The sequence below is a fragment of the Manduca sexta genome, chromosome 4, assembly GCF_014839805.1.
Source record: "Manduca sexta isolate Smith_Timp_Sample1 chromosome 4, JHU_Msex_v1.0, whole genome shotgun sequence".
In the NCBI taxonomy this organism is placed as follows: Eukaryota; Metazoa; Arthropoda; class Insecta; order Lepidoptera; family Sphingidae; genus Manduca; species Manduca sexta.
In genome coordinates this window covers 9,016,551-9,029,194 of record NC_051118.1, presented here as the reverse complement: position 1 = coordinate 9,029,194, position 12,644 = coordinate 9,016,551, and the positions used below count along the sequence as shown (strand labels likewise).

The window sequence follows — 12,644 nt, the reverse complement described above, 5'->3', positions numbered from 1 at the left end:
ACCTTAGCTATACCACCGTAAATACAATCGTATTGTGCAAAACTTCAACAGACATATGGTTAATTTTTGTACAACACGGTGTAAATCCATATAATACGCGTCACTTAGCATGGCCCTTGTGAAGTTAGTCACAAACGGCGTCTCAGTTTTAAAGAGTAAATGAGTGATGGAAGACGTAGTGTACTATTAATGTGGAAGCGGCAGAATCCGCAAGGGATATCAAATCCGTTTCTTTTTGCGTATATATTTAGCGGGTGTGCGGAATCCGCCGCGGATCCACCGTTGACTGCGGGACGGCAGAATACATGTTAGTTTGAATATTACGCGTATCAAAGACTATTATATCAATAACTTACCCACATAAACGCTATAACGCTTCCGAAATATAATGTTCAAAAGTATGTGAGTTGATATGCGTTTTCCGCTCTTTACCCATCCGGTCTCGCCGCTCGCTCTGCTTCCATGTCTGTATACAGTCAGACACAAAAAAAAGATAGATAAATTGAAAATTTCAAATCGTCTTTTAACTTTTTGTCCATATTGACAACCGTTTTCTCTTCCTTAGCAAAGACTTTAAGGTTACCGCTTAATTTTAGATAAGCAAAAAAATAATATACCGATTAAAGTTGATGTGAATTTGTTCAGTAACTTTTGTAGCTAAATGTATACAAAGAAGGCGGGTGAAATGGCTAACTTCACACCGGTCAACGCGTATTCCCTTCCCATCCCATTCCTTGTCCAGCGCAGCGACAACGAGTTCTGGCACTGGGGCCACCAGGACATGCACGCGACCGCCTCGCAGTGGCGAACACCGTACAGGAAGAATGCGGTACAATGTTCAATTGATAACCTGCCTCCCCCCCTAAGATCATAGCTTTAATCGGTCCATCGCGGCAATGGACCAATCAAAACAAGTTTTGTGATATGCTTACGAATGACTTGTTATGATTGGTTTGTATTAGGGATCGGAACAAAGATAAGATTAAGATCGATTATTGAAAATGGTTGTGAGAGATGAGTTACAGGTTACTCCCAAGTTCTGGTTTGTTCCAAATTCACTACGGTTGCAGGTGAATGTAGTATACGGTCAGTGAGCGCACGTCATGCGCAGTTATAATTGATGAATACGATTACAGCTGATTTTTAAACGAGGCTCGTCAATAGGACTCTTTGTAACGGATTTTTGCCCTATGTACTATCATCCACTTGCGTTGTATGCTGTACAGAACCACGAGCAGACTTATTTTTATAAATCAAAGTAATATGGTGGTATGTCGTGTTCAGCACCCGCTGCAGTCGGAGAGCGTGAGCCTGGAGGCGCTGCGGCGAGCGGCGCTGGGCCCGAGCGAGGCGGAGCGGCGCGAGGCGGAGCGGCGCCGCGCCACGCTCAACAACACCTTCCGCACCGCGCCCTTCGACCATCTGCTCGCTCTCACGCAGCCCGAGGTGAGGCCTGGACCCTTGCAGCCAGTCTCATGCTACATGTATCCGCCCTGATCCCGAGCGAGGCGGAGCGGCGCGAGGCGGAGCGGCGCCGCGCCACGCTCAACAACACCTTCCGCACCGCGCCCTTCGACCATCTGCTCGCTCTCACGCAGCCCGAGGTGAGGCCTGGACCCTTGCAGCCAGTCTCATGCTACATGTATCCGCCCTGATCCCGAGCGAGGCGGAGCGGCGCGAGGCGGAGCGGCGCCGCGCCACGCTCAACAACACCTTCCGCACCGCGCCCTTCGACCATCTGCTCGCTCTCACGCAGCCCGAGGTGAGGCCTGGACCCTTGCAGCCAGTCTCATGCTACATGTATCCGCCCTGATCCCGAGCGAGGCGGAGCGGCGCGAGGCGGAGCGGCGCCGCGCCACGCTCAACAACACCTTCCGCACCGCGCCCTTCGACCATCTGCTCGCTCTCACGCAGCCCGAGGTGAGGCCTGGACCCTTGCAGCCAGTCTCATGCTACATGTATCCGCCCTGATCCCGAGCGAGGCGGAGCGGCGCGAGGCGGAGCGGCGCCGCGCCACGCTCAACAACACCTTCCGCACCGCGCCCTTCGACCATCTGCTCGCTCTCACGCAGCCCGAGGTGAGGCCTGGACCCTTGCAGCCAGTCTCATGCTACATGTATCCGCCCTGATCCCGAGCGAGGCGGAGCGGCGCGAGGCGGAGCGGCGCCGCGCCACGCTCAACAACACCTTCCGCACCGCGCCCTTCGACCATCTGCTCGCTCTCACGCAGCCCGAGGTGAGGCCTGGACCCTTGCAGCCAGTCTCATGCTACATGTATCCGCCCTGATCCCGAGCGAGGCGGAGCGGCGCGAGGCGGAGCGGCGCCGCGCCACGCTCAACAACACCTTCCGCACCGCGCCCTTCGACCATCTGCTCGCTCTCACGCAGCCCGAGGTGAGGCCTGGACCCTTGCAGCCAGTCTCATGCTACATGTATCCGCCCTGATCCCGAGCGAGGCGGAGCGGCGCGAGGCGGAGCGGCGCCGCGCCACGCTCAACAACACCTTCCGCACCGCGCCCTTCGACCATCTGCTCGCTCTCACGCAGCCCGAGGTGAGGCCTGGACCCTTGCAGCCAGTCTCATGCTACATGTATCCGCCCTGATCCCGAGCGAGGCGGAGCGGCGCCGCGCCACGCTCAACAACACCTTCCGCACCGCGCCCTTCGACCATCTGCTCGCTCTCACGCAGCCCGAGGTGAGGCCTGGACCCTTGCAGCCAGTCTCATGCTACATGTATCCGCCCTGATCCCGAGCGAGGCGGAGCGGCGCGAGGCGGAGCGGCGCCGCGCCACGCTCAACAACACCTTCCGCACCGCGCCCTTCGACCATCTGCTCGCTCTCACGCAGCCCGAGGTGAGGCCTGGACCCTTGCAGCCAGTCTCATGCTACATGTATCCGCCCTGATCCCGAGCGAGGCGGAGCGGCGCCGCGCCACGCTCAACAACACCTTCCGCACCGCGCCCTTCGACCATCTGCTCGCTCTCACGCAGCCCGAGGTGAGGCCTGGACCCTTGCAGCCAGTCTCATGCTACATGTATCCGCCCTGATCCCGAGCGAGGGCGGAGCGGCGCCGCGCCACGCTCAACAACACCTTCCGCACCGCGCCCTTCGACCATCTGCTCGCTCTCACGCAGCCCGAGGTGAGGCCTGGACCCTTGCAGCCAGTCTCATGCTACATGTATCCGCCCTGATCCCGAGCGAGGCGGAGCGGCGCGAGGCGGAGCGGCGCCGCGCCACGCTCAACAACACCTTCCGCACCGCGCCCTTCGACCATCTGCTCGCTCTCACGCAGCCCGAGGTGAGGCCTGGACCCTTGCAGCCAGTCTCATGCTACATGTATCCGCCCTGATCCCGAGCGAGGCGGAGCGGCGCGAGGCGGAGCGGCGCCGCGCCACGCTCAACAACACCTTCCGCACCGCGCCCTTCGACCATCTGCTCGCTCTCACGCAGCCCGAGGTGAGGCCTGGACCCTTGCAGCCAGTCTCATGCTACATGTATCCGCCCTGATCCCGAGCGAGGCGGAGCGGCGCGAGGCGGAGCGGCGCCGCGCCACGCTCAACAACACCTTCCGCACCGCGCCCTTCGACCATCTGCTCGCTCTCACGCAGCCCGAGGTGAGGCCTGGACCCTTGCAGCCAGTCTCATGCTACATGTATCCGCCCTGATCCCGAGCGAGGCGGAGCGGCGCGAGGCGGAGCGGCGCCGCGCCACGCTCAACAACACCTTCCGCACCGCGCCCTTCGACCATCTGCTCGCTCTCACGCAGCCCGAGGTGAGGCCTGGACCCTTGCAGCCAGTCTCATGCTACATGTATCCGCCCTGATCCCGAGCGAGGCGGAGCGGCGCGAGGCGGAGCGGCGCCGCGCCACGCTCAACAACACCTTCCGCACCGCGCCCTTCGACCATCTGCTCGCTCTCACGCAGCCCGAGGTGAGGCCTGGACCCTTGCAGCCAGTCTCATGCTACATGTATCCGCCCTGATCCCGAGCGAGGCGGAGCGGCGCGAGGCGGAGCGGCGCCGCGCCACGCTCAACAACACCTTCCGCACCGCGCCCTTCGACCATCTGCTCGCTCTCACGCAGCCCGAGGTGAGGCCTGGACCCTTGCAGCCAGTCTCATGCTACATGTATCCGCCCTGATCCCGAGCGAGGGCGGGAGCGGCGCCGCGCCACGCTCAACAACACCTTCCGCACCGCGCCCTTCGACCATCTGCTCGCTCTCACGCAGCCCGAGGTGAGGCCTGGACCCTTGCAGCCAGTCTCATGCTACATGTATCCGCCCTGATCCCGAGCGAGGCGGAGCGGCGCCGCGCCACGCTCAACAACACCTTCCGCACCGCGCCCTTCGACCATCTGCTCGCTCTCACGCAGCCCGAGGTGAGGCCTGGACCCTTGCAGCCAGTCTCATGCTACATGTATCCGCCCTGATCCCGAGCGAGGCGGAGCGGCGCCGCGCCACGCTCAACAACACCTTCCGCACCGCGCCCTTCGACCATCTGCTCGCTCTCACGCAGCCCGAGGTGAGGCCTGGACCCTTGCAGCCAGTCTCATGCTACATGTATCCGCCCTGATCCCGAGCGAGGCGGAGCGGCGCCGCGCCACGCTCAACAACACCTTCCGCACCGCGCCCTTCGACCATCTGCTCGCTCTCACGCAGCCCGAGGTGAGGCCTGGACCCTTGCAGCCAGTCTCATGCTACATGTATCCGCCCTGATCCCGAGCGAGGCGGAGCGGCGCCGCGCCACGCTCAACAACACCTTCCGCACCGCGCCCTTCGACCATCTGCTCGCTCTCACGCAGCCCGAGGTGAGGCCTGGACCCTTGCAGCCAGTCTCATGCTACATGTATCCGCCCTGATCCCGAGCGAGGCGGAGCGGCGCGAGGCGGAGCGGCGCCGCGCCACGCTCAACAACACCTTCCGCACCGCGCCCTTCGACCATCTGCTCGCTCTCACGCAGCCCGAGGTGAGGCCTGGACCCTTGCAGCCAGTCTCATGCTACATGTATCCGCCCTGATCCCGAGCGAGGCGGAGCGGCGCGAGGCGGAGCGGCGCCGCGCCACGCTCAACAACACCTTCCGCACCGCGCCCTTCGACCATCTGCTCGCTCTCACGCAGCCCGAGGTGAGGCCTGGACCCTTGCAGCCAGTCTCATGCTACATGTATCCGCCCTGATCCCGAGCGAGGCGGAGCGGCGCGAGGCGGAGCGGCGCCGCGCCACGCTCAACAACACCTTCCGCACCGCGCCCTTCGACCATCTGCTCGCTCTCACGCAGCCCGAGGTGAGGCCTGGACCCTTGCAGCCAGTCTCATGCTACATGTATCCGCCCTGATCCCGAGCGAGGCGGAGCGGCGCGAGGCGGAGCGGCGCCGCGCCACGCTCAACAACACCTTCCGCACCGCGCCCTTCGACCATCTGCTCGCTCTCACGCAGCCCGAGGTGAGGCCTGGACCCTTGCAGCCAGTCTCATGCTACATGTATCCGCCCTGATCCCGAGCGAGGCGGAGCGGCGCGAGGCGGAGCGGCGCCGCGCCACGCTCAACAACACCTTCCGCACCGCGCCCTTCGACCATCTGCTCGCTCTCACGCAGCCCGAGGTGAGGCCTGGACCCTTGCAGCCAGTCTCATGCTACATGTATCCGCCCTGATCCCGAGCGAGGCGGAGCGGCGCGAGGCGGAGCGGCGCCGCGCCACGCTCAACAACACCTTCCGCACCGCGCCCTTCGACCATCTGCTCGCTCTCACGCAGCCCGAGGTGAGGCCTGGACCCTTGCAGCCAGTCTCATGCTACATGTATCCGCCCTGATCCCGAGCGAGGGCGGAGCGGCGCGAGGCGGAGCGGCGCCGCGCCACGCTCAACAACACCTTCCGCACCGCGCCCTTCGACCATCTGCTCGCTCTCACGCAGCCCGAGGTGAGGCCTGGACCCTTGCAGCCAGTCTCATGCTACATGTATCCGCCCTGATCCCGAGCGAGGCGGAGCGGCGCCGCGCCACGCTCAACAACACCTTCCGCACCGCGCCCTTCGACCATCTGCTCGCTCTCACGCAGCCCGAGGTGAGGCCTGGACCCTTGCAGCCAGTCTCATGCTACATGTATCCGCCCTGATCCCGAGCGAGGCGGAGCGGCGCGAGGCGGAGCGGCGCCGCGCCACGCTCAACAACACCTTCCGCACCGCGCCCTTCGACCATCTGCTCGCTCTCACGCAGCCCGAGGTGAGGCCTGGACCCTTGCAGCCAGTCTCATGCTACATGTATCCGCCCTGATCCCGAGCGAGGCGGAGCGGCGCGAGGCGGAGCGGCGCCGCGCCACGCTCAACAACACCTTCCGCACCGCGCCCTTCGACCATCTGCTCGCTCTCACGCAGCCCGAGGTGAGGCCTGGACCCTTGCAGCCAGTCTCATGCTACATGTATCCGCCCTGATCCCGAGCGAGGCGGAGCGGCGCCGCGCCACGCTCAACAACACCTTCCGCACCGCGCCCTTCGACCATCTGCTCGCTCTCACGCAGCCCGAGGTGAGGCCTGGACCCTTGCAGCCAGTCTCATGCTACATGTATCCGCCCTGATCCCGAGCGAGGCGGAGCGGCGCGAGGCGGAGCGGCGCCGCGCCACGCTCAACAACACCTTCCGCACCGCGCCCTTCGACCATCTGCTCGCTCTCACGCAGCCCGAGGTGAGGCCTGGACCCTTGCAGCCAGTCTCATGCTACATGTATCCGCCCTGATCCCGAGTGAGGCGGATTGATATAAACAACGCGACAGCTTTGCTATTGTATCTGTAAATACGTAACTTACTTCTGACGAATCCATCTTGCAACTGAGGCATTCATAGTTCATACTAAACCCTATGTAGAAGTTACATCGCAACAGATACACATTTGCATTGGGTCTGTATCGTTTGTGCAGTCCGGCCACCATATCGTACCCATTTATCGCATCACTACTGCATCACTACAAGAAGTCGCCATGAACGACCTCTGTGACGTACCCGTTTAAAAATGTATACTTCATAACAATTTATTTAATATTCCCAGTACGAGATCAAGGACAAGCTGGAGGAGATCTTCAGCAGCCTGAACGAGGAGCCGCTGCTGCCCGCGTCCGGCGCCTGCTCGCCGAGCGGACACAAGTCCTACCAGCAGAGCGTGCCGCCCTACACCAAGTACTTCCCGGAACTGTTCCTGTACTAGTCCCGTGCCCGAGGTACCTACCACCTGTTATACACATAAATAACTGAACAAATTCCTAATTTTATTTATCTATTTTATTTTTTATTTTATTTCAATTCAATTGGCCTATACACGGTTGAGTTCTTCATTTTTTTTTTATTTATAAATTAAATAAAAAGAATTTACTAGAAAAAAATATGTTTCAATAAAGCCATTAAAAATGTTGCATTTATTCAGTCACTTTTATGGGTCATCATTATCAGCATTATTACTCAGCCTATACAATCATTAAATGACCGTTTTCAATGAACGATCTCAATCTTCGATCCGATCCCTAGAATAAGCCAATCAAAATAAGTCATTTGTTAGCACGTAAAAAACCTGTTCTGATTGCTCAATTTCTACGACGGATCGAAAGACGCGATTCAAAACGTGTATTGAAAAAGGTAGGTATATGAACAAAAAAAATAACACTTATCTATTTTTTTCAGACTAACTTCGTAAAGTGTTAGTACTTGAAACCATCTCTATGACGTCACAAACGACGTATCGCGTCACGCGCCTACTGACATCACGTTTATCTATGACGTCACAATATGTATCAATCGATATTTAATATTGCGCATTATTAATAGTATTTCGCGTCGTCACAGTTCTAAAATGGTGTAAGTCGTGTTTTGTTATATTTGTGAAATGACGTTTTTGAGTTGTTTTATTCTGGGTTATAGTTTTATCTGTTGGTATTGATAAACTATGCAAGAGGCGTTACGATGTATAAGTTATATTTATCAAAAAATGAACACATCGTTAGTGGGTCAAGGTATAAATTTACCTTAAAAATTTCAATTACTATTGGAAAAAATATGTCTTCTAATACACGATAATTTCTATAGTTTACCTAATTCGGTACAGAAGCCTTCAATAATTTGATTCCAATAAATGTTATCCACATATAAGTTTATTGTGAAATCATTAACCGACTTCAAAAAAGGAAGAGGTTATGAATTCGACGTGTATTTTTTTAGAACTGAGACGTTAAAACACAACACTGTGCTAAAAATTATAATAAAATAAACTATCGCTTTTAAAATATATTCGGCAAATATGCATTTTCATCCACATCTTGACTCTAAATATGAACTGAGAGCTAATCTTTTCACGTGGCTTCAAGAAATAAATTCTAGCTTAAAAATATATGATTTTTTTAAAGTTCAATAAAAAAAATGATATTTATGTATCAATCGTATTTGTCTCCGCTGTTTTTTTAAATGCATTAACTAGTCCCAAAAATTTGTTCCTAGAACTATAAAATGGATATAGTATTCAAGTCATTGGTCTTACGAAAGTGAATAATTTCAAATGGATATTACAAAGGTGGAGGCCAATAAAAGTCGTTTTTTTTTTCATAATATGGGTACGGGAAAAGTGACCTCAGCACACAAGATGGTAAGTGGAGTAGGGTACAAGTGTCGACTGACAATTTTGTTGAATAAAAATAATTATGAACCCCTAGTGAATAAAAGGCTAACTTTAGGCCCCCACGTGACACCCCAAATCTATAAAAAATTGTTAATCCCATTTTTGTATCTTGTAAACAACGTTTGGAACAAATTTTTCGCTCAGTGTAGTGTTTTGTATTTGACATGTTTATCAGATAGGAATGTTTAAACTTGCCCGTGTAGACGTATTATCAAACTTGTATGTTATCTATTTTATACTCAAACAGCCAAATTTACACACATTTTTCAGTATTATATATAGGGTGACATAAATGGAACGCAATTCGAAATGTTATACCAGAGTTATGCAAAACAGCATGTATGTATTGGTGTTAGAGGAAATAATAAAACATACTTCAATTTTTTCTATAAAAATCAATCATGTAATCACGTTCTGGCTGTGTGACATAACATACCTTTGCCTTATCTGTGTGGAAAAATTTATGATCAAATTTCAAATATGAGCTATTTATTAATAGTTGATAAAGTATTAGTTACACAAAAACGTACTTTAAGGTATGTACTATTTAAGTTTCGAATGATATTCCATTTGCGAGTCGGGCAGTTTTAAATATTTCTATCTATGATGTTAATGATAATTATATAATATAATATATATAATATAATAATAATATATAGAATCTCGTATATTCAATACTGTAGATGTATATACATTACCAGTTGTGACATTTTTGATGGTATAATTGAATTGACGAAAAACAATAAATCCAAAATATGACCATATTTCAATACAAATTGACATGTGTAGTTTTTTGAAATTTCCATTTTCATTTTAATATCGAAAATGTTATTCGAAATTGAACAGTCTGAACCCATTATTTTTCAGATTAAAAAACGACAATAACTTTCTGACATCTTTTATGACTGAGTCATTAATTTTTGAAAAGGTCTTTTAAGTCTTGTTCTTCGTTAGCACAATTATTCCATTCATCCTCGTTCATTATTTTTGACATTTTAACGATTGTCATTGCCAATCGATTGTGGAGTACACGAGATATTAATCTAGGTATGCTTTTTGTGTTTATAAATATTTATAATGAGCCAACTACTGCCTGATTTATTTTAGTCTGTACATCCTATGGTTTGGACAATTCTCTGGAGTATAGATAATTTTACACTAATATAATGATTAATTGCCAAATAAATTCTTTGGTAATTTCTGATTTTTATTTTATAAATTGGGAAATGGTCTCAGTAGGATGTGTTTGGTAGATTAATATTGCCAAACTTATTTTGTGATGAACTAAAAACTATAATCGTGTATATTTGAGTATCAGCAATACGTTATATATTTTGGTTATGAAACCAAAATAAAATATTGTCTTATTTGTAAGTTATGGTCGAAATTCGATCATCCAATTAAATATATTTATTAGACAGATGATATCAATTTTATTAATTTGCACTCCTGTATATGAGCTTTTAACATGCCAAATCTCACACTACTCACAATATTCTTAGAAACGAGTACAAACTATTATCATTAATATATGGATATATTTTCATTAGTATCTATCTGTTTTGGTTCATTCATCTCTATGAAATGTTTTGCAATATTAAGCTCAGACTAAAATATATCTACTCTGTTTTATAATGTGTTTATACTAAATGCTTTTTTTGTGTAATGAATAGCTATCTTTGTGATAATTATAATTTTTTATTGGAACGAAATAGATTGAAATGAAGAGTGGAAATACATTTGGTAAATGATTATACTAATGTTGTAATTTTGGATGAGAAAGGACGATTTATAAGTAATAAAGGTATGGATAATAATTATGTATATTATGATGATATTATTAGATATATTGGGACAGAGTCGTATCACAGAAGTGATTTCTGCAATATCTGGTACATGAGTGTTAAAAGTATTTTACCCGAGAACTATTTGTCTCTGGGTGAAAAAATCGTCGGTTTAAAGTAAGTCTAATTCAAACAAAAGCTAAACATATATTGCATGTTGTACGTGAATACATCAAAAACTATTACTTTAATAAGTCAAAAAATTAAAAAAGGTATTACTACAGTCTGTCTTTAAGCTGACGATATTGAAATTGTATTATAGTATGTATTTATTCTAAAAGTGTGTTAAAGCCTCTGAGGCTAGAGAATGTGACAACCAAATAAAAGGGATCAATGAGATACGAAAATAAATAAAATATTGTAGGGTTGGGAGCGTCATCTGAAATGTAACACTGCGTAACTTAAAGTAATTGTGTTCTGAGATTTTGAAAAAGCATTTTTTTAAAAATGTTTAAAACTTTCTTCTATTATTTATCCGTTTAGTTCAGTGGCTGCATAATTATGTGTCCTTTGGATAGAGGTACCAAGTTTTTTTTTCAAAAACATTAGATTCTTTTAACGTAATTTATCTGAGGTTTGTTGCTGTTAGACAGACGGCCGGCTATGAAACAAAACAAAATTATTTTTGCAACATATAAAAGAAAATGTCGCGCTGACCTCACACTGCACTAGTGGGTTAGTTAGATCCAATATTTGTTTGTCTACATGACTGAGAGAGCTCAAAAAGCATTTATAAAATGCGACGGCTAATTGCAATGTTTAAAATGAAAAAGAATAGCTAATAGTACTTCCTAGTAACAACATATGAGCACTTAAAAAATACGTATTAATGACATTCTACTTTTAAGGTCTGTTAAAAAAATGTACATCTATGAACCAAAAATAAGTGTTGGTTTTTATTAATTTATGGTTACGTAGTGTTGCATCTCGGGCGACGATTTAAAATTATGTGAAGGTATGATGTTACGTTTAGTATTTTATATATTCGGTATTTTGAACTGTATTCCATTTGTTTTAAGGTTTATGTCACAATTGGAAATGTGCTAACGTACGTACCGACGATATGAGTGTTATTAGATATGGAGAGTTAAAGTTGAAGTTATAGTTAATGTGGAAATACTTCGCTTTTTATGTTACACTGTACTTTTATTTCGCGGACAAAAAACGCGTTGTCGCTACGATTACTTGGCAGATAGTAGAACGGTTATGTTGGTCTTACGGCCCGATGTCGACACGGGAGTTTACCACGTAGTGTAGCACGTAACGCTGTTGGTCCTACGCCTGATCTCTCTCCGGTCATGTCGTCGTCTCACCGGACTATGAGAGTAAAGAAACAGAGAGCGCATGTTTATTGTGCACACACTTGTGCACTGTAATATCTCCGTTCAGATTGGCCGCCATGCCCAAAATTCGGCTACGATGGATTTATTCATTTAAAAAAATATACTGTATGCACCAATACCGTAGCTTGCCATGGAGGGGTCCTATATCTAAATTTGTTAGGGGCCCTTCAGGGCAGCGCGAACTTTCGGGCACCTGCTTAGTTTAATGTAGGTATGAGCCAAGGAGGCCTCAAAGCTCGGGGGCTCAGTATCACTTATACGGCTGATAAATAGCTATGCCCCTGATATTCACTGTCTTATACATGAACTGACTGTTAACCTTTTCTGAACTTGATTAAGGGGCCGTTCAAGTATTACGTAACGCAATTTTGGGGGGATCTTGTAAAATGTTACGATGCGTCACAGGGGCGGGAGGGGGGTATCATGCAAAGCGTTATGTAACATTGTTTTTTTTATTTTAATACAAAGGTATTTTAGCGACGTTCTGGTATTTTGCGTAAAATAATTGTGAATATTACAAAAAAAAATGTCACTAGAGTTACATAACTTTTGGTGGGTGGCGGGGGTGCACAGGAAAACGGTACGGCGCGTTACATGGAGGGGTCAAAAATCTTCAAAAATTGCATTACGTAATACTTGAACGGCCCCTAAGGTCCTGCGACATAAAAAGCGAAGTGTACTCACGGTAAGGAATGAGAGTGTTAATTTGTTCATAGCGTTTCAATATATGTGTACTAGGTGTTCCGGTTGTCTGTACTTAACGTTACACTTTATAGGTTGTGTATTACAAAATATATGCGGTTTGGATCGA

At 49.1% G+C, this 12,644-nt stretch overlaps 1 protein-coding gene across 3 annotated transcripts in view; it reads left to right on the top strand.

Annotated features, from left to right (window-relative positions):
• Positions 1-12,644, top strand: part of LOC115454114 (protein EFR3 homolog cmp44E-like) — a 51,527-nt gene extending 38,883 nt beyond the window's left edge. The window contains exons 19-22 of one of the 3 annotated variants that reach the window (XM_037442727.1): positions 743-829; positions 1,285-1,446; positions 7,033-7,201; positions 7,659-12,644. In XM_037442727.1, coding sequence (XP_037298624.1) covers positions 743-829; positions 1,285-1,446; positions 7,033-7,188 — 405 coding nt within the window. In that variant the 3' untranslated portion in view covers positions 7,189-7,201; positions 7,659-12,644. Of the gene's footprint in view, positions 1-742; positions 830-1,284; positions 3,054-7,032; positions 7,202-7,658 lie in introns of those variants that run through there. The other 2 variants (XM_037442722.1, XM_037442724.1) reach the window with 2 other exon arrangements.